This window comes from Megalops cyprinoides, chromosome 25, assembly GCF_013368585.1.
Source record: "Megalops cyprinoides isolate fMegCyp1 chromosome 25, fMegCyp1.pri, whole genome shotgun sequence".
NCBI classification, from domain to species: domain Eukaryota; kingdom Metazoa; phylum Chordata; class Actinopteri; order Elopiformes; family Megalopidae; genus Megalops; species Megalops cyprinoides.
The window spans coordinates 3389571-3412141 of record NC_050607.1 but is presented as its reverse complement, the minus strand read 5'-3'; the positions used below and the strand labels follow the sequence as shown (position 1 = coordinate 3412141).

General features: G+C 47.8%; 1 protein-coding gene across 2 annotated transcripts in view; it reads right to left on the bottom strand.

Annotated features, from left to right (window-relative positions):
* dock4 (dedicator of cytokinesis 4) overlaps positions 1-22571 on the bottom strand; it is a 90027-nt gene that overhangs the window by 4196 nt on the left and 63260 nt on the right. The window contains exons 23-50 of one of the 2 annotated variants that reach the window (XM_036519959.1): positions 22316-22508; positions 19252-19379; positions 16950-17084; positions 15784-15882; positions 15117-15211; positions 14876-14951; positions 14058-14158; positions 13917-13975; positions 13553-13701; positions 13111-13196; positions 12013-12039; positions 11782-11877; positions 11561-11621; positions 10901-10994; positions 10441-10589; positions 9703-9789; positions 9249-9353; positions 7823-7964; positions 6662-6828; positions 5988-6074; positions 5408-5584; positions 2999-3082; positions 2460-2579; positions 2194-2315; positions 1862-1982; positions 1485-1566; positions 868-977; positions 626-698 (exon numbers count right to left, since the gene is read on the bottom strand). In XM_036519959.1, the coding sequence (XP_036375852.1) occupies positions 626-698; positions 868-977; positions 1485-1566; positions 1862-1982; positions 2194-2315; positions 2460-2579; positions 2999-3082; positions 5408-5584; positions 5988-6074; positions 6662-6828; positions 7823-7964; positions 9249-9353; positions 9703-9789; positions 10441-10589; positions 10901-10994; positions 11561-11621; positions 11782-11877; positions 12013-12039; positions 13111-13196; positions 13553-13701; positions 13917-13975; positions 14058-14158; positions 14876-14951; positions 15117-15211; positions 15784-15882; positions 16950-17084; positions 19252-19379; positions 22316-22508 (3025 nt within the window). The remainder of the gene's footprint in view (positions 1-625; positions 699-867; positions 978-1484; positions 1567-1861; positions 1983-2193; positions 2316-2459; positions 2580-2998; positions 3083-5407; positions 5585-5987; positions 6075-6661; positions 6829-7822; positions 7965-9248; positions 9354-9702; positions 9790-10440; positions 10590-10900; positions 10995-11560; positions 11622-11781; positions 11878-12012; positions 12040-13110; positions 13197-13552; positions 13702-13916; positions 13976-14057; positions 14159-14875; positions 14952-15116; positions 15212-15783; positions 15883-16949; positions 17085-19251; positions 19380-22315; positions 22509-22571) is intronic. The other variant, XM_036519960.1, reaches the window with a different exon arrangement.

The following is a 22571-nucleotide window of genomic DNA, read 5'->3' as shown; positions in this document are numbered from 1 at the left end:
ATTGAAAACTTCCATTTTTAGATTCGTACCAAAATAATCTAGAGCAGCTCAGCTGGCTGTTTGTAAATTACACTCATTCCTTTAGCGTAGGGGGGATGAAACCAAAACTGGGCCACCTAGTGATTCTCTGTCACTGAAGCAGCTGTCAGCAGCCAAGTCACTCAAACTCCAAGCGGCTGAGCCATCCGCTATATTTAAATCTCTGCGGTCTGACTGAGGAGTGATTTCACGGGATAGAACATGCGGGGCAGCTGCAGGGGACCGGTAATAAATATTACATGAACAAAGACTCTATCCGCAGCGTGCGTGTTCATCCAAGGCAACATGCTGTCTCGCAGCCCACACACACACTGACATACATCCCTGCTTTAAGCTCCAGGGACCCATAACTTACAAAGCAAACCCCTCCTGAGATGGAGAACTCTCTCCTAAAGTTTAAGGTAAGGGAAGGCCACATTCTCTACAAAATACCACAGAATACTAGCGAAACTGAAGCAGTATCTATCGGAAAAGTAAATGCCTGGATACATACAGTATTCATAACTAAAACCATCTCGCTATGTGAATATATACTACCATTTTGAAACATAGGTTCTGGTTATGAGGCAGTGTTAAGCAGGCCTACCTTTCTCTGGAGTGGAGAGATTTGGGTCACTCCGTGGTAAGGAGTTGTCCCCTATCTGATGTGGCAGCACTCTCTGCAAAAGGAATCAGTGAATAGACTTTTAATGTCAACTGCACGCATTCTTTGGACCTGTAAGGGGTCCAGGAGGATGGGGTATATACTCTCACCTCTGAGAGTACCAGGGGAATGGGGTATATACTCTCACCTGTGAGGTGTCCAAGCGGAGGGGTGTATACTCTCACCTGTGAGGGGTCCAGGGGGTTTGGGAAGACAGCACTGCAGGGCCGGTCCCGGGGCGAAAGGCAGGAGTTCTCTCGGGAATGCTTGTGTTTGTCTGACAGCAGCGGGGACCCTGTGGGGAGGAGGAGAGGCTGCAGAGACGCGCTCGCTGCCAGAGCCGCGGAGGCCGACGGGAGAGCCCCCACAGCTCCCGCGCGCCTGGCAGCCAGCCGTCCCATCTGCGGGGAGAGCTGCAGGACAGCCCCCGTCTGAGCGCTGAGCCCCCCCTCCCCAACCCCCCCCCAGTACGTCGCTAATCCTGCAGTGTCAGTCTTTACACACTGATGGCAGTTTGTGGCTCCTCTGGATGTGTGCTGCTGCCATAGGGACAGTATCTGCTCCCATAAACGCCTCCATATACTCCTTTAATAATCTGCATCCGCTGGAATTGAATAGGTCTCTCTGAGTGGGTTCAGAGAGGAGTCAGTGGATTAGATGTTCACACATGAATAGGCCTTCCTGTCCCAGCTACCGCTCTACAGTACGTTATGAAAGCAGATAACAGTGCCCTATGGTGTGCTGATGCTGGTGTATCCGCTCCCTCTCCCTTCAGCCGGAGTGTCCCCAGGTGTCTGCATACCTCTAGCACTGGACGGAGCGGAGCTGGTCACATTCGGAGAGGCAGAGTGGTTCGAACTCAGGCTTGAGGTAGACGGGCTTGGCTGGAGAAAAAAAAACAACAAACCAAGAAGCTTGTTTCATCCAGAGAACGTGGTGTAGATCCTTCTGCCTTTGAGAGGCTGTAACTTAGCTCTGATCATTGCCGTTTCTCTTCTACATTTGCACAGAAAATCCTCAGAGAGTGGTTTCGCCCACAGTCCAAAATAAGCAGGGTCATTCCCTCCACGTTGCAAGGTCTCATGGGTAATCTCCCTGGGGGCCGGAGATGAGGCAGAGGCCTGATCTGAAACCCGATCAGACAGAGCGAGGGAGCGAGAGAGGAAGCGTGCACGCTACCTGCATGTTGAAGACTTCGTCCGAGCTCTCCGACTGGCCGGTGATGTTGCTCACTTCGTTGGAGGCCTGGGACGACAGCGAGGAGGAGGAGTACCTGTTCACAGCCGGGTAGCTGAGGGGACTGAGGACACAGGAACACAGCAAAGAGACTCACTTTTAAAGCTGACCTCACGTGTTTTTTAATGTTTACCTAACTGGTGAAGTGAACAGAAAGCACTGGCGTTGACTCTCAGATGGGATGGAGCAGGCAGCAGTGTGAGGAAGAGGAAAGGAGCAGAGCTCATACCCAAAGCTGCCTGTTCAATTCCCTGCTGTAGCACATAGGTTCTCACCTGCGTCTCGCCACCACGCGGGCACCCTCCGGGCTGATGGCGTTAGGCACTGAGTTGCGGCAGGTGCGTGGGCTGCCGTTGGTGAAGTGGACCGGGCTGGCACGCACATACGGAGGAAACTCCTGCCAGACACACAGGCGACGGAGAGGGGGAAAATAAAACGACAATCGTACTGCTGGAGACAGAACGGCAGTGGCCTGATTTCATGTTAAATTCCTCTCTCTCTTTGGACCTCCTTGTAAGAGGTATAGATGCAATTGGCTTACCTGTATTCCCAGACTTGACTTCATCAGGTGAAACTGATCCACCAGCTTCTTGTGCAGAGGTCTCATGTCCTGTGGTACGAATTTCTCATGCACAGCCAGGCCGTATTCCAGAATGTGGGCCTGGGAAAAGCAGGTCTCCCGGTTACCTCACTATGCATTGTGTCCGCCACAGCCAGACATACAGGTACCACCTGGGGCACTTCAAGGACTGAAGGGAGTAAGGGATACAGGTACCACCTGGGGCACTTCAAGGACTGAAGGGAGTAATGTAAATACTCACAGATGATCATAAAACTTAATGGCCAAAGATCACAAAGGAGAAGTTGAATTATAGCCATAGGCTGAACAGGGTATCAAACTCAGAAGCGTATTTAGTATATAGTATATATCACTATGCTTACAAGCGTCTCACACAGTGTATGCGCAGAAAATTGAGCGCTGTACAGTTATGAGTTCAGAGTGACCTGAAATGACCCCCTCACCCCTCACCCCTCGTAAACACAGTTCCGCGGCCCACAGGGGGCCGGTTTCACATTTACCTGCTCAAACATGAGCTCCCGGAGCCGCCCGATCTTCTCCCCGTCCTCCGGGTGATTTGCGATGTAGTCCTTCACAAAGAATGCCTGTGGGAGAAAGGAGCACTGCCTCTAACTCCCAGCACACACAACTGCACCGGCCAGCACAGCTTTCAGAGTGCTGCAGCACTTGGCAGTCATGTGAGGAATACCGCACCGCACACGCATCCTAAATACTCCTGATTCAGAGTAACAAAATTACTGCTGACCATTCAGAGCAACAGAAATACTCCTGACCACCCAGAGTAACTAACATACTCCTGACCATTCAGAATTACTAATATACTCCCAACCATTCAGAGTTACTAACATACTCCAGACCATTCAGAGTAACTAACATACTCTCCACCATTCAGAGTAACTAACATAGTTACTTTCAGAGTAACAAAAATATTGACTGTTCAGAGTAACAAAAAATACCCCACACCATTCAAGAGTTCCTAAATACTCTTGACCATTCAGACTAACTGAAACAGAGTAACTAAAAGGACACACTGGTTTACTGAAATCACTAATAACTGCTGTTCTGTGTTGGCCCTTCTTACTTCCTGTCAACTCTCTCTCTCAGCACTTAATCCATTCTGAACTTCATGATAAGTGCAGCTTCATAATCCACTCCCCCGACTGTCAAATACATGTAAAAGGTATGTGACAAGACAGCAAAGAATACAGTTTGAGAAATAATGAATCCTTAGGAACGCACTGTCCCTCAAATCAACACCGAGCAAAGGATGCACTCATTAACGCCTCTTATCTTATGGCTTCCAGTCTCATACTCCCAACGTTTCACACTGTTCAATGCTCCAGATGCGTGTAGATTAGCCTAAATGCTAAGGCTTTGAATACACAGCAGAGGATTGAACATGACATTAACAGCATCATGCGAAAGCTTTTCCACTGCCGCACTGCACAAATGAAACAACACAAAAGAGATAAGTCTGAAATCTCTCCCAAGGAGCTTCCTGTTTATCTCTAAAGAGACAGCATGAGCCGAGACTCAATAAGGGGAAATTCAAACAGCTTTGTGTTCTGTCAAAGAAACACACAATACTGTCTGTATCTTTGTGCATCATCTAACCCAGCTAAATGTTAGCACAACTGCACAACACCAGAGACACTGGAAAGAGCCCCCAATATAATTGCATCGTTCATCTCAAATATTGTTACACAAATTAGATTTAAGCCCACATGAGAGAAGTGTAAAGACTGCTGCAGTTTAGAGGAAAAGGATTATTTTGATGAAGCAGTACAATTATTAGAGCACTGTAAGACTGTTCTGCACAGAACCTCCTCCAATGAACTAATGCGCAGAGCAGTGCTCCTGTTCTTCCTTGTGAGTATGATTGCCGAATTCATTTAAGAACTGCAAAGATGAACAGAGGCAATAATTATGCTGGAGAGATGATGATAAACATGTGAAACAAAATGGATAAATCCAAGTTACATTTTACATTCAGGAAATATGAGGTTTTTAGTTGAATTTGGAGGGGAGAAAACTAATTGGTGTCAAATGAGGCGGCAAATAATTAGAAAATTGCATTTGAAAATCAGGCTCAGCTAACAAGGATAAGTGTGGATTCCTTGAAGGAACAAACAAGCGTTAAAGAGACAAATCTAAACTGTTTGGACACATGTCCGGAATTTTCTCTTCAGTGCAGTTATCATCGTTGCCATTCATACTATCAGCCCAAAGACAGCAGTGGAGAGTCTGTTTCTCCGACATTTCTCTACCGGCCATGTATTAATGGCAGTATGCGGGTGCACAGCAGGTGGGCTAGTGTGTTTCTGTGACAGGGGAGTCAGTCAGGGAGGAGGGGAGGGGCAGGGCAGGTAGCTGACCTCTGCTGACGTTCACTTCCTCCTGCTGATGCTTTGAAAACTTACAGCCAGACCGAGCCCCCAAGCACGCAGCTGCTACACAAACCCCCAGCAAAATCTGACACGCGCTGAACACAGCACTCATGCATGTTTTATAAGAACCCACCCCCCGTGTAAGCTGGCGTGGGGGCGGGCCGATCACACTCCTCAGGTTACCGCTGCTGCGCTTGCTTTGCGGTCCCGCGCAACCGAGAGAGAGGCGCATGAGGGGGGTTTGAAGCGCGCTACAGGTCAAAGGTCAACCGCACACACCCGCCCACAGGAGTACACAGGTGCGGGGAGCGAAAGGGCGAGAGCTCGTGGAGGAGTGAGGATGCGTACTCGCGCGCTGTCGAAATGCTCCCAGGTGTGCCCCGCTGCAGCAACGCTACAAGGCCTCTCTGACCTTTGCGGTGGAGAGGGAGTGATTTAGCTTCAGTGAGACGCAGTGGGGGAGTGAGCAGCAGAGAGTCAGGGCTCGTTGCTATTCTGTGAGAGTGTGCAGGGCCGCGGTACCTCCTGGTAGCGGGTGAGTCCTCCGTTGACGGCGGCGTCGATGACTCCGTTGAGGCACATGGTGAGGGGGTTGATGTTGTGCATCTGACGCGCCTGGCACTGGGAGATCAGCGTCCTCAGCTGAGTGTTCTTATTCTCCATCACCTCAATGGCGTTCTCCAGGGGACTCATCTCTATCTGAGAGACAGCGGCACACACACACAGACACACACACGTGCATACACATGCGCGCACACGCACGCACGCACACACACACACACACACACACACACACACACATGCACAAACACGTACACGCACACACACACATAAACGCACACACACACACACACACACACACGCCGGGTCTTAGTGGCTGCTGCCAGACTGTCATGCCTCGCGAGATGGGAAACTTTTCTGTTTCCACGGGGACACTCAGAGTTTCTGCCGGAGTATTTACAGAGGGAGTTCAGCGGCCTCAATCTGCAGACAGGCATGCGCACTATGGGTGCTAACAGGGAAAGGGCCTTCAGCACAGAGGAGCACAGAGCAGCACAGCAGACTTCAGCGCACTCATCAGCGCTGGTGCTGTCACACTCACCACCTCGCGTTTGTCCACCTCGAACCAGCGGGAGATGCCAGGCAGGCTCTGTATCAGAGTCAGTGTGGTCCGCTCCACCCACAGGCTCTGCAAAGCACACAGGCATACTGTTACACACACTCAGTACAACCATCACAATCCCACACTCCTGCACTGTCCTGAGCCCCATGTCTTTTGCTTTGTGAAAGCACGGTCGAGTGAGTGCAGGATTTGGCAGTGACACTATATAAAGGTAGTTTCAGCATGCTGTTTGAAAAGTGCTTTGTGATTTAAATAAGTTAAAACCTTAAACTTCTCCTGTAAAAACATGTACACTATTTAATTTCACAAACGGGCGAAAAGAAGCCGCTGTAAAGTTCTTTGTCTTACGGCATCCCTCTGATGCCATCAGTCAAGCTTCACCCTGTATTTCAGACAGTGCAGCCCCTCGGGAGAAGCCCTGGGAAGGTATGTGTGCCTTTTTCAGTCCTGCAGGTGAGAACAGAGACTGATGGGCCCTGTAGTGGTGCACACCAGCTCAGCCTCTCTCCTGATCTCGGGGTTTCTGATCCTCCCTGGGACCTGCTTTAATATTGCATCCCTGCTGGGCTGGGTTTGATCCTGTCCCTTCAGAGAGTCAGGCCAGGATGAATAAGTAACATCCCCTGTGCAGCCAGGGCCCAGGTGCCACGTACCTTGAACTCGTTCTCCTTGTCCTTGGCTCCTTTGTGGAAGGGCCGGTCGTAGCGGAAGCGCCAGATGTGGTTGACCTTGTAGAAGCTCTTGATGTTGTCTGGCACCCCGTCCCTCTGCAGCACGTCCTGGGTCTCCGGGATGGGGCTGACCGCGTAGATCTGCAGGTCTGGTCACGTTATGGTCAAGGCAAAACTCACCACCTTCCACAGCGGTTGCATAAGAAGCAGGGAACCATAACCGTCCCAGCACTCAAGAACCATAATTGTCCATTCACTCAAGAACCGTGACCATCTAGGAACTCAAAAACCATGACAGTATCAGCACTCAAGAACCGTGACCATCCAGGAACTCGAAAGCCACGACAGTACAGGCACTCAAGAACCGTGACCAGTCCAGGCACCCAAAAGAGGTTGTCTGGTAAGCTCCTCATCAACCGCAACCTCTCTGATCCCATAAACAGACAGCGGCCTGCAGACCGCAACCACGAAGAGCCCAGGGAACATAAACTTGAGCCCTGAGCCAAAACAGCCCAGAGAGGGGATTGATTAATTGTACACCAGGATAATAAAGAGGCACGCTAATGCTATTTGGCCGCCCTCGTATGCAGTAATTGCACTCAGAGGGGGAAGTCACACATTACAAAGTGCGGCTCTTCCAAACAGCTGTCCTCTCGACCGCCTTCACCCTAAAGTGTGCTTATGAATATAAACCGGCACTGATGGGATCTGCTGCACCTGGGAGTCTGCCACAGAGAGGCATCCCTCATGCGGTGACATCACTGACACCTCAGCCACTGAGGGAGCCAGCACACCTGCAGCCTGGGCCTCAGAGAGAGGGTCCATTCACTGCCCTCCAAATTTACTCACACCCCTGATTAAACATCAACAAAAAACATGACATTACAGAACAAATGTACACCAGATCATTTTTTCTGCTTAAAAGACTGACAGCAAGTTGCGCTTTAATCCTGAGGGCAGTGCTCTCTTCAAAGTTCACAAATAATGCACTTCATTCCAGAAAAAAAAAAACAAAACAACCCATAGATTTTTTCTGTTCTAGCCTGCTTTGTGTCCCTCTGTAATCAGGGGTATGAGCAGGTATGGGGGGTGCAGCGCATGTTTCTGTGCTGACGCGGGCGCAGCATAGCGTAGCGAGGATACACTGAGCGTCAGCCTGGAAGATGGTGTCGTCGGGCTGGTTGACGTGCTGCATGGCGATGGCGTGGGGGAACTCGTTGAGCATGCGCTGCTGGAAGGCCTCCAGGCGCTCGTAGTCGTGACCCCGGCACACAAACTCTTTGTTCTGCGCGTGAGGGAGATGCACAAACTCAGCATGGCCCCCTGCTCTGCTTAACATTACTTACCTAACACCACGCTAGCGTGCACAGCGTCCCGGGATATTTCAATAGCGTGGGACTCCTGAGGGAATAACTCTCCCGGGACTGTGTAAATAACACACCTATCCATCTGTACCACGGTGAGCCAAGCAAATGCATCACCCATCACTGACAGGAAGCTGAGAGCTAAAAACAGGAGAGCCATAGTGAGCACTCATCATAACGTAATGTAACACACTGTAATGTAATGTAACATAGTGTAATGTAAGGCAATGTAATGTAATGTTGTGCAATGTGCAGATGGAGTAGTGTATTGCATAGGTTACTCAGTTGTGCTTGCACGGAGCTGCCCGCCGCACTGCTGAGAGATTTCATTCCATTATCAGACTGAGCGTATTAGCTAGCCTGAGAGAGGTCAAGCTGACCTGTAGGTACAATTACTCTGCCATAAAACGTTAATTTAGTGAATCATATTTCATCCATCCAGGTAATACTCAGCCTCATAATCAGAGGTAAAAGAGAGTTATTGTTAAAATGACTTTCTGGACATCCAACATACTGAAATCAATTTCTCCTAAATGGACCGAGTGTTGATCATTTAGAGATGGACCTTGCTTTAAATGAGATGAAGTTAAGCTTACCTATTGCCCTCAATGTGCCTCTTGCTCTAAGTGCTAAACAGCTTAACATGTCCATATTTTTCATCTTTGCTGACTAAAAATATTCCTCATGTGATGTCTCAAACGTTTCACTGCTGTGAAATGCCTCATCCTCAAACAGATTACAGATAAAAAGTCACGGTTAAACATGACACCTAGTGGAGAAGTGTGTCACTGCTCACAATCCAGGTTTGGAATGCAACTAAACAACTGCACACACGCTAAATAATAAAGCATCTTTATTTCTGTTTGAAGGGCAAAAAGCTGTTCTGTTTATTTGCTCTTTCTATTCTCCATTTTTTCTCTTTCCTGTGGTAAATATTTTACAGGGAATACCAAAGACAGGAAAGAAACAACAGAGGGAAAAAGAGATATAGTGCCCTCTACGGTCAGCCCAGGGCAACGCAGTGTGAGTAGAGTAAGCCCTGGTAAAAGGGGGCTGCTGAATTATTCTGGATGGTGACATTACAGCACCCCTGTAGAATGAAGTGAACCTTCCCTGCCGGTGTCACGGATGCCTCTTATTCTTAACCTCTGAAAACAGTACACAACAAAAAAGTCAGGAAGGGGCAGAGAGATCCCACCGCTTACTCTTAGAAAGAAGGGGAACTTCTTGCCATAGAAGCCCACTCTGAAGAACTCGGGCTCCAGGCGCTGCTGGTCCATGATTTTGTCATATAAGGAGGCTTCCATCATCTGTCGAAAGGAGGAAACGCGATACTCTCAACGGCAGCGCACTGCAGAGAGGGACAGCGCTTCCAAACCAGTGCCACTCTGCACTGCAGGCTCAGTGACACATTCCATTCTGTAGCCGCTTGATAAACACGCTTAATTCATTGTTGTGTTACTTCTTAAATGGAAGATACTGAGTTCTTAAATTTAACTGTAGAAAAAGCAACATGTCTAAATGCTAAATGGCCTGTAGTTGTACATACTTTATAGCTGCAAGAATATGTAAATGTCATAACACAGTGTCAACAAAACTGAAATAGTTTTATTCTGTTTCTATTCATTTTGGCACTTTATTTAGGCAGAAGTGGCTCACCCTCATTTTGCTGAGATTCCGGTAGTCGTAGTACGCCTCGTACTGATCCGCCAGCTCCCGGCACAAAATGATGCCATTTTCCCAACACTGAAAGAAAACAGCCATTTCAACCCCTCATATTCAGACAGTGCTTCTCTCTGAGGCGCATACACAGAATATTTCCATACAACAATGCAGTACACCTTCCTACCACTTGGTGGCAATATAAGATAACCAGAGGCACAGCCAGGACCTGTTACTGTTCCAGATCAGCATCTTGCATTTCAGTAATTAACTGGAAGACTTCTATGTCCTGCTGCATATTTATTCTCATTATGCCCAGTTCTCAAGATGCCTTTAATTCCAAGACAGAGAGCTGACATAAATGTCCCTACTGATGTGGCATGTTGAAAATTCTTTTGCTCATTCTTTTCTCTCTCAATACCTCATCTTTAAGACTTCATCAGCATTACCATAATAAGCTCCAAATTAACACCTGTCCCTGAGGATCTTACAGTAAGACACCAGAGTGCTGTTCTGTGACCAAAGGCAAGCAGTAACTGCATATTGCGGATCGTATAATGCTCTGAAGTTCCACTTTAATTCAGCTCAACCTTCACCCTGACCTTCCAAAGCAAATTTACATAGGAGATGTAAATTTCCGAAACGGCCTCAGTTAGCCCCGGTATGCTCTCCATCTCGGCTCTCTGACGGGCCGCTGATTGCTCCGGGCCCCCGTGCGGAGGGGCGGGCCCTCACCTTGCCCCTGTCGAAGTTCTGGATGATGGTGAGGTGCAGGTACTCTTTCCTCTGCCACTCGCTCTGCATGGGGTAGTTGAGGAACTCCCGTAGGGGGCGCTCTGACCACTCCAGCAGTTCATCGTACAGCAGCAGCGTATAGGAGGCCTCTGGGGGTGGGGGGGGGGGGGGGGGGGGGGGGGGGGGGGGCATGAAACAGCATCACTCAACATCCATTACATTACATTCATTTACTTGGCTTCCCTAGTCTAGTCAGGTTAGCGCAAGTTAACCTGTGGTAGGGCTTGAATAGTGTTGTGGTCATGCTCACTGGCCTGAGAGTGTTGCTTATTCAACCTGAATGGATACACTTATGTTCTATTGTGTTGGAAGTCACTCTGGAAAAGAGCGTCTGTTACATGAATGTAATGTAACATCCGTCACTGACGTCACCTTCAGTGCTGCATCCACTGCGCTTTACCTGTGTAATTCTGTGCCTTCAGGTGCAGGTCGTACAGCTTGTGGATGTAGCGTATGTACATTTCCTCTTTGTTCAGCTCTGTTTTGTAGAAATTCTGGGAGGGGAGACAGACTGCGTTCACGCTCAGACGCCGTATCAGTGATGTAATACCAGTGATTCCTCAGTAATCCGCTCACAGAGGCGGGATTCGGGATGCTTGTTTGGCATTTACTATTGAATGTTGCATAAGAGACACAAAGGTGATGCAACATTTAAGCAGTGAGCAGAAAACACAACAGTCTGGATGGAAACTACTGCAGGGAATGAAAGTAAATGTAGAGAGCTGGGGGCAGGAATAATGCAAAAATAATAACATTATTAATAATAATTGACCATTAATATCTGCATTGCTGCATCAAAAATTAAATGGAATATAATTATTGCCTATTAAAATTAAAATGATGTAACTTGAATTTGAAAGCCTGAGGCATTCTAAAGGCTACATAAGCCATAAAAAGCAAAGAATCACTTTCAACTTTGGGCAAGGCACAAGCTACGCCTTCGCTGTCTGAAAAAAGTTACAATGCATTGAACACTTATCCATGAGGTAATCTGGAGAGAACAGCACAAGAAATACACATGCGTGATGCATGAGAGCACAGCTGAAGGAGCAGTACTGACCAGCAGGCTAACGGTGCAGCCGATCTTTTTCCCATCCACCTCTCCCAGCTTCATGCAGTCCCTGTGTGGGAGAGACAGCGCTGAGGTTAGCCTACGCAGGGCCCGGGGCATGCGCGCTTGTGTGTGCATGTCTGTGTGTGTGTGCGCGTGTGCATGTGCATGTGTGTGTGCGTGCGTGTGCGTGTGTGTGTGAGACAGCGCACCTGTCCCTCCCCCCGTACCTGTAATCCAGCAGCCGCTCCATCAGCCGGGTCACCGTGGCGATCAGAGAGATGCCGCTCTCCCGCCACGTCTCCCTCTCGATCTTCTTCAGCAGGCTGAAACGCGAGGACATGGAGGGAGGAGTTATCACTGGTCACCCCGACAACCGCCGCACCCCAAAGCCCCCCAACTCCCCCCCACAGCTAGCCCCCACCCCAGCAAAGAGAACAAATAGAGAGTGACATCCTTACCTAGGGTACGGCCCAAACAGAGGTATTCTAATCCAGGAAGCATTGGTAGGACAGATTAATTTTAATATGTTAATGCCAACAACTCACTCACACACGTTAGTACAATGTTAGTGACGCGACAGGAGAGAAAGCAGAGGAGAGAGAACAGAACAGGAGAAAGGGGAGGGTGGTGGTTTTCAGCACACTAAAAGAAGGGTGTACATTATGACCCCACCCAGAACCCTGTAAAGTAAAAATACTCCCGACCAAAGCAGTAAAGAGGCTCGTCATAAACACATAACGCTATCCAGACTCAGCCACTGAGAGCGGCGTGTCACGGAGGAACAGGAAGCAGACGCTGCAGTGAGAGAATGACGCCCTGAGAGGAGCGTGCAGCGGAAAGCGCGTTAGCGTTAGCGTTAGCATGCACATGCCCACTCGCACCCCAGTCCAGACAGCATGGCGCATGCAGAGAGAAGCTGACAGCGCACCAAGGGGTCACCACAAGGGGGCGGCCTGAAGCATTCCCCCCCCCGCATTAACCCTCTGCCCCCCCCCCAGTACCCCATTCCTGCCTTACGCAGCACCTCATGAACACACAGCCCACTTAGCACCACACATAACCCAGCAGAGTGTGTCACACAAACACATCTGCAAAATGACAGCACTGATGTTCAGATGCAGTGCTACCAGCCTGGTGTTTTTATATTAAAATGAAGTACTGTCAGCCTAGTACAAGATACTAGCTACTAACCACACTATTCAAAGTTTCGTGAGAATGTTGAAATTTCAGTTTTAACAAATTTCAGACACTCATTTCATCAGAGTCTTCTGGTACCTGACCCTGTTACACAAGCTGACAGAAATTCAACACCATGCTGGCAATGAAAATGAATGCATAACATCTGTCTTGGAACGACCAGAGACACTGGTTATGCAAAGTATGCAGCAGATATTATGTGATCACTGCATTTCATGTCCTCAATAACATTTTGCAGATAATATAACAGACCTATAGTGTGAGCTATAGTTATGACACCTGTTTAAGTAAAACAGACTTCTAATAACTTAAAGGTCCTGCTGATGCCCAAATAAAGATAGCCGTCCAGAGACACCCACATGCTGTTGAACAGCTCTCTGTAGGTCTCGTCTCCTTTTCCGTCTGACATCAGGCTGTCCAGCTTGTCGATCAGCTTGGCCTCCACCTGGGGAAGGAACATCAATAGATGAGTGCATTCTGCTGGAGGGATATCCACAAGCATGGATTTCCCTCCGAATTTCCTGGCACGCACACACACACACACACACACACACACACACACACACCCAGAGAAAGATCTGCCAAGTAAAGTGCTTGAATCTAAATCTAATTACAATCAGGGCAGCTGTGTTCATTTGCAGTGGTGCATCCAGCTTCTGAGCAGACCTGGGTTCGAGCTCTCGGCCCTGGTTTCTGTTACAGTGTTCAGTCTGCAGTTCCTGTCTATACTGCAGGAATGGAGTGCCACTGCAGTGACACAGGTGATGCCCCCCCCCCCCCCCCCCCCCCCCCATCAGTCACCTGCTTGAAATTGCCACTCCTCCTCTGCTCCCAGTCCATCATGTCGTGGAAGATGGGGATCATGACGTTGCGGAGGTCCGGCTGAGGGACCAGGGTCACCTCCAGGAACGGGCCGATCATGGCCGGGATGAAGTTCAGCTTGTGCTCCCCTGTAACGTCCGAAAGTCGAAACTCCTCAAAACGCTCAGGAAAGAGCCGCAATGAACACAGCTCAAAACTTTAAAGCTCACTTGCAGCACTTCTCGTAGAACGCTGAAAGCACAGCGCGAGCCCTGAAGTCACTGCGTTAATGAGAACACCACGCACCTTCTGCAGGCCTTCGCCCCGCTGTTACAGACGTCGGGGAGACGGCGTCTGCTCTTACCTAAATTCTGCCACATGCTGAAGATCTCACAGCCCATCATCACGCGCATATCCCCATACCTTTCAGAGGAGAGAAAGCACACAGGGTTATGCAACAGCGCCATCTTAAGGAGCCTCACTCTCACGCCAGGAGCTCTCTTACTTTTCCAGAACCTTCTTCCTCTTGGATGGGGAGAAGCCCTCCAGCTGCAGACAGGGCTGGTTGATGAAGAGGACAGAGAGGAAGAAGTAGGAGTCCCACACCTGGAGAAACACGCCGGCGGCGCAGGGGGGTGCAGTTTAATAACGGGACAGCACGGCAGGGGGAGCTTTTACTGTGTAACACCATGTGGATGTATGTTGTAAAGGGGATTACAAGGCAGGGGAGAAGCTACTGTGTAACACCAGCCCATGGGAAAGCCGTCTTGTGTTGAGATTTACAAGCAATTAGTCTTAGTATTTCACCATTTCAGTGTATGTTAGTGTGTGTGTGTGTGAGAGAGAGAGAGAGAGACAGAGCAGTATTCTGAATATGTAATTAGCATTCAAAGCAAGATTTTAAACAAAGAGTTGAAATAATTGCAGCACAGACACTTTCATTAAGCGCTGACTGAAGAAATTAATTTCTGTATGAAGTCTGGCCGGTCCTGGGGTAACACTCAGACAGCTGTGCTCCTGACGGGTACTCTCCAAAAGCAGTCATGGGGAAACCACTGAAGACATGAGCGTGCGTGTTCCCCTCTGTATGCAAATTGAGCACAAAAGTTGCAAAAAAGACAACTCTAAAACAAATGCAAAATTAGTGCCAGGCTGTGCCATGTCTGGAACAAGACGATCTGGACAGCAGGAAAAGCCTGAACTCCATTGCTCCCACAAGCGCCTCCCAGCCATCAATTTCTTCACATGAATTCCCATGCATTTCCCACAGTAACCATGGGAGTGGGGGTAAGTATACTGTGTGTCATACACAGCTTCTCTCACCTTGTAATCAAACTTCTCATTCAGGAAGTTCTTCCTCAGAGCATCAGACAGGTACAGCACCGTTGTAATGATGACACTGAAAAGGAGAGAAGATTCAGGGTGAAGAAAAAGCCCCTACAGGGGTCCTCAGATGCCTGACTGGCAGTAATGCTCACTTTCCATGGCTGGAGAAGCCTGTGACATAATGGCACAGTGAGAAAAGGACCCTTGAGATCTGAGGGAAAAGGAGGATCCTACTTACTTGTTGGTGACCAACCGCATGACAGTCCAGTCTTTTGGGAACATTTCCGGCCGGATTAGAATCCGGAAGACAGTAAAGATCTGCAGGAGGAAATCCTGAGACACAAAAAGAATATGAGCCTTCCACACACAGCAGTGACTGACACATGTCCGAGTATGACATCAAAGACCCGCGTGTAATGAACTCCTCAATTCATCGTTCAGCACAATTTACAGCTGTCTGTATGTATTTGTCCAGCGCTGTCACTGAATGCGAGACCTCGGGAAGGAAGGAGGCGTCTCATTTGAACCCGAATGCATAATGGAGATGGTATTTTACAGCATCAGAACTCTCAGACTCGACACACTTTTGCAATTTCACATACAATTTTCAGCAGTCACAGCTGCACTGTACTGCAATAGTCAAATTTCTCAAAAATGACATTTTTCATTGCCATGGAAAATGGCAGGGAAATGGTGAGGAAAAGAGATATATCCATTTGCACACTCATACAAATCATAATCTGGCCTGTGCCTGCTTCTACAACCGCAAAACTGCTGTATGGTGGAATGGTACATAACCAAAATTTCATCAATTACACCGAATTAAGCAATTAAGTCACTACATAAATAAGTAAAAAACAATATTACTTGGACTAGGACTAAGAACAGGAAAGAAATGACCTCACCCTCAAGTCATCCTTAGTGGAGAACCTTTCCAAAAGTTGCTGGAAGTGTTTATCTGTCATCTGTCTCAGAAGAGCCAGGAGGCAGGCCACAAACTCTCCCTAAACACAGCAAATGCTCTGTTAGTATTGCAGAAGGGCTAATCCACAAACACAGTCCACAAACAAGCACATGCTGTATATGCAAATGCGAGCCCACTTCACTCAACTGAATATATACAATACAACCAAGAGTAGGGCTTTGTCTGTGCATATCTCAAAGTGACCAACCATCACAGCACATTGCACTGTGAAACCCTGCTCAGGAATATTTCAGTCCTGCTTCCACCCGCTTTCTGCAACACTTCATCCCACTCAAGCAACATTTCATCCCATTCATACATTTCATCCCATTCAAGCAACATTTCATTTTGCCCCCGCAACTTTTTCCCCCATTCCAGCAACATTTCACCCGCAACAACAATTTCTCATCCCTGCAATACTTGATGAATTTCACTGAATTTATTCACAACATCAATAAGCGCTCTGTCAGCTCACCACTTCAGGCAAACACAATTAAAACAACACAAATCCAAGCATGTAGCTGAAGGGATCAATTGCTTCCTTTTTATTGAATTTCAAGAAATTACCCTACAGGGTCTTGAGCTTTCTATTTGCTATTTCTATTCCTATTTCTTAAGATAGTTATTTCTGTTGGGCTTGTTTATGTCAACGGATGGGTGCTTGTGTATATGACTGTGTAGAGAAGGTTGTTTTGTATATTTGTTAAATGTGAAATGTTAATTGTTGATCATAAAAAAAGAAATGACAATACAGAAGGATATGTAAGTTCATCATGAGGTTACAGCGACCAATGGGAAAGGAAACATGAAATTAATTTTACAAGTGAGTTATCTGCCCAAAAACTCCTGCCGAGTTCTTCTGTGGCCGCCTGCTCCTGCCCACAGCAAATCTGTCCTACCGCCGCAAATATTCGGCTGGGTCTCGTGGGATCCAATCCCGAGGCATGTGCCTCTCTCTCTCTCTCTCTCTCTCTCCCTCTCTCTCACTCTCTCTTGCTGATGTGGATTACAGTGGCAGAAGTTGAAGCTGACTTTAATGAGAGGAAGATGGGGGTGCAGGGGCTGTTTGATTAGCTCCGCGAGGGCCTTAACGGGCCTAATCCTTACCGTGACGTCCTGATATTGCAGCCGCAGGGCGGTTCCCGCCGGCTGGGGCCGGTTGGTGATCTCTAATATCGTCCTTAGCAGCACACTCAGCAGACTCTCCACGATCATCGCCACCTCTTCGGAGGCTGCTATGTCCTGTAAAGGGAGAGAAGTACACCGGCCATCAGGTTCAGACCGTAACAAACCCCTCTTTTAAACGCACTCCGTTAACAACATGGTCATCTTGACAGAGGAAATGCATTCTGGGTAATGTGGAGTCAGGCAAGCCGTGAGGCAGATAAGATCTGGATTTTGAGCTGTCACTTCGTCTTAGGCCTGTCTGGGATAACCATGTCAGAAAAATGACCATGTTCTGCTCGGTCCACTGAATATCTGAAATCCTTCGCGTGCTGTTCTTTTCACTCAAACATTTACAGTGAAACACACCATAGCAGGCATCTCTCATTGTCATGTACTGTCTAAGAAATGTCTACGCATACTTTACCTAGCAACTTCCTATGCGACATGATCCTGGGTTTCATTGTTAGTTATGATGCCCCACAGCACAGCACTGGGGCTTTTTTCCCCACATACAAAAGCAAATTCTCCTGAGAAAACTTTGTTCTTCAGAAACAGAATGCAATTTTGTCTCACTTACAGTGTAAGCTTTGCTTGTTAGTTGCCCCCCAAAGGGGGAATGAAAGTCTCTGCCTCTCCACCACCCTGAAACCCTGGCTTTGATGCAGTGCATTTGTTATTAAGGTACACATCCACCCTCCTCAGGTGAAAGAGGCGCTGTGCTTCACAGGCCCATCGTGAGATAAAGATGTTCTCTCAGGGCTGCGGCAACTCTAACAGCAGCACAGCACACACACACACACACACACACACATACACACACACACACACACACACACATATACACACATATATACACACACACACACACACACAAACACTGTTTCAACAGCTGCGTGAAAAAATCCCATTACAGTTGGAAGAAGGAGGTTTCAGTGAACTTTTCCAAAGGAGACACTAATACCCCCACCGTTAGACTGTGGCACAGACACACACACACTTCAGCTGGGGGTTCGGGATTGAAAGCACCGGCAGCAGCAGGCACGTCAGCTCAGTATGCTGCAACACATCCCCCATCAGGGCCGAGGTCAGAGAGGAGCGGGAGGCTACACAGGCACTATCCAATGGGAGACAAAACCCTGACAGCCACCGTTTGAAATGCTAATGTCAACAACCCTCTCAGTTTTTATGTTTAAAACCAAACACAGTACATAACTCCTACTTATTACAGCTAAATTAATTACACCACTTAAAATTCACAAAGAGCGATCCACTTCTTTAACAGCCAAACTGTAAAGACTGAAAGCCAATTATGCCTCTGTGGTCTGTTGTTCTACATCCACTTAAAATGCACAGAAGTGTGAATTCACTCTACTGACAGTTCTGGACAAAATATTCTGTTTCCTAGTTTCCTCTTAAAATGGAAAATTGTCCCCTTTCCTTAACATGCTGTTCCATCTAAATGCCTATCTATCTCTTGTAGAAGGACTGAGTGTAGCCACTCGTGTCTCTCACAGTTAGATATCATTATGGGACCTTCCTATTGGTGTCTCTCAATAAGTCAGTCTCATGGCTCCTGACCATTGGTGTCTCTGACGGTAAAACAGTATAATGAGTCCTAATCGTCTTCCATCTCTCACAGTAAGCCAGTATAATGTGGCCTACCCATCGAGTGTCTTTCACTCTAAGACAGTTTGACCTGACCACTAGTGTGTCTCTCACAGTAAGACAGTATAATGAGGCCCAATCATTTGCCATCTCTCACAGTAAGCCAGTGTAATGGTGCCTCACCGTCTGGTGTCTCTGGCTGTAACACAGTGTAATGTGGCCTAACCATCTGGTGTCTGTCACAATAAGCCAGTGTAATGGTGTGGGGGTGACTCTGGCAGTACTGCAGTGTGGGGGTGACTCCGTGTCGGGGTGACTCCGGCTGTACAGCAGTGTCGGGGTGACTCTGTGTGGGGGTGTCTCCGGCTGTACAGCAGTGTGGGGGTGTCCCCGGCTGTACCGCAGTGTCGGGGTGACTCCGGCAGTACAGCAGTGTCGGGGTGACTCTGTGTGGGGGTGTCTCCGGCTGTACCGCAGTGTGGGGGTGTCCCCGGCTGTACCGCAGTGTGGGGGTGACTCTGTGTGGGGGTGTCTCTGGCAGTACAGCAGTGTCGGGGTGACTCTGTGTGGGGGTGTCTCCGGCTGTACAGCAGTGTGGGGGTGTCCCCGGCTGTACCGCAGTGTCGGGGTGACTCACCGCGCTGTCCTTCCTGATGAGGGAGAACATGCTGCTGAGGATGCGGGCGCACATCACCACGTCTCTCTGCTCCTGCATGTGGGCCTGCAGGTGGCGCAGCACCACGGGCAGAAGGATGCAGCGGGACTCTGAAACAGGGGGCCAAACACCGTCACATACACACACACACACCATCACACACACACACACACCATCACACACCATCACACACACACACTCACACACCAGCACACACACCATCACACACACACACACACACACACACCATCACACACACCATCACACACACACACTCACACACCATCACACACCATCACACACACACACACACCATCACACACACACACACCCACACCATCACACACACACACACCCACACACACCATCACACATACACACACCATCACACACACACACACCATCACACATACACACACCATCACACACACCAACACACCATCACACACACCATCACACACACACACACACACCATCACACACACACACCATCACACACACACCATCACACACACACACACACACCAGCACACACACCATCACACACACACACACACACACACACACACACCATCACACACACCATCACACACACATAAAGAACTAAACATTCCTCTGGCCTCTCACTCTACCAGCTCAGCAGCTAAGAGATACCCGCTGATCAACTATCAGAGGTCCTTCATCTGCTGTACTTATTTCCACCTGGATAGATGCAGTTTCCGATTCCTGTTACACATTCGGCCCTTTTGTAAACTGAGGAAATATTTTAATTACATAATTTGCTCTGAGAATTAGTAGTGTCCACTCAAAGTCGACACTACACATGACGTATAGGACCACAACAGGAGCATTTACCAACAGATGACTTTAGGAAGTTTTAAACAGTTTACACTGAAACAACAACACAGAACTAAGCCTGACTGCTTCGGTATCCCGTCCTGCACCATACCCATCTTTCAAAGAGAAAATTCCACACGGAAGGTTCCTGACCTTCAGACCCCACAAAACACAACTGTAATTAGTGGGCACGACTGAGTTCAGTAATTACGCCAACTGTTGCATAACTGAAACAGCTGGTAATTACCATACAGACGAAAAGACAGACGCAGACTGCTGTAAGGTTAGCCATTACAGAATATCAAACCTGCCAAAAATGAATATGTGAACGAATTACTGGGTATTAATTAAACACATATGCCACTTCATAAACAAGAAAGTGACAATCCCATCATTAAATGCAAAAGCAGATATTTGTTTTCATCATAAAACTATTTATTTAATTTCTGAGACTTTAGAAAAAGAGTCTTGCCCAGCTGCTGATGGCTAAACATACTATGCTAAAGATGGGGAGAGAAATTAGCAATGGGTGTTCATGGCAGCATGCGTGTGTCTATGAACTATGTTTTATGTCAGTCTGAATGACGTATGGAGAGTACATGTTTGTATGGTAATTACCAGCTGTTTCAATAACACAATGACCAATGTAATTACTGCAGTGTGGCATTGCCTACCATCTGTACCTCTGTTTAATTTTAAGCATAGCTGAGCAATGCTTCCATTCTACAGTGCAGTCTGATACCACACACTGCGATTTTGATTGATATCATTCATAAGTATGTTAGCCACAACCAGAAATAAAAGTAAAATAAAATTAACATTTGAATACAGGCTCATATGAGCAAATGAAAAATAAGAAGCAATACAAAAATAAGGCAAAAATTAAACTATATGTAGATATAATAATATACAACAAACAGCCAGAGGGTCTAGACTGTAAAGAATATATGGAGCTAAAAATAAAAAGCTTGCCTACAGCTTACTGTACATTACTGTCTCCAAACATCTGTGCTGCTAAAGAGTGTTCAATTAAGGAGCAAAAATGTAACAAAAGAAGCCTCATTAAAACGCAAGCCATCAGTCATCCAAATTTTAATGACTTTCTCACAGAATACTAAATTAGCTGAGTGCCTGAAAAGCTAATCACCCCCAAAATGTAAAAAAACAAAAAATGGGATGAGATGGGATTGGATGGGATTGGACGGGACGGGGTGGGACGGGACGGGACGGCACTCACATGACGAAATGAGAAAAGAGCTCACATAATGGCTGAGCTCAGCTCTGATGCTAAAGTTAAAACGGGCCCTTAAAAAAAACTGGCCCTTTGTTGACCCCCTCATCAAGTACGTGAATAAAAAATTCTGTGCATTTTACACCATAAAATCCTGCTGATATGCATGCTAGCAGCCAGATATTTGCACTGGTTTCTGTCACTGCCGTGTCACATAAGGTGTTAGGTACTGTGTACAGGTTTTGGTGACAACAAGTGCAGTAAGTCAATGTCAAATGCTACAATATGTTGACACTGCCTGGTGTCTTATGTGTTACATACTGTGCCATGGTGTTGGGTATAGGAGTGTGATAATGTTAGGTTGTGTTTCGTGGCGTTGGGTACAGGTGTGTGATGATGTTAGGTTGTGTTTCGTGGCGTTGGGTACAGGTGTGTGATGATGTTAGGTTGTGTTTTGTGGCGTTGGGTACAGGTGTGTTATAATGTGAGGCTGTGTTTCGTGGCGTTGGGTACAGGTGTGTTATAATGTGAGGCTGTGTTTCGTGGCGTTGGGTACAGGTGTGTGATGATGTTAGGTTGTGTTTCGTGGCGTTGGGTACAGGTGTGTGATGATGTTAGGTTGTGTTTCGTGGCGTTGGGTACAGGTGTGTTATAATGTGAGGCTGTGTTTCGTGGCGTTGGGTACAGGTGTGTGATGATGTTAGGTTGTGTTTCGTGGCGTTGGGTACAGGTGTGTGATGATGTTAGGTTGTGTTTCGTGGCGTTGGGTACAGGAGTGTGATAATGTTATATTGCTGTGTACTGGGGTTAGGTGTGTGATGATGTTATATTGCTGTGTACTGGGGTTAGGTGTGTGATGATGTTATATTGCTGTGTACTGGGGTTAGGTGTGTGATGATGTTATATTGCTGTGTACTGGGGTTAGGTGTGTGATAATGTTATATTGTACTGAGTACAATGTTAAATTGTGAAGCGTACCGGGGTTGGTGTAGAGCTGGCTCTCCACAGTCTTGGCGATGCACTGCAGCTTGACAGCCTCCAGGGGGCAGTCAGCGTGCATGAGGACAGGCAGGCTGCCCAGGGTCTCCCGCACGAAGGTGGCCACCTCCCGCACCGAGAAGATCTTCAGCAGCTCGCAGTACACCGCGGGGAACGTCCTCAAGAACACCGCCTGCAGAACCCAACGGACAAAGAACGTTTTACACGGCGCTGCCTCAGAGACCTTGGAGGCAAA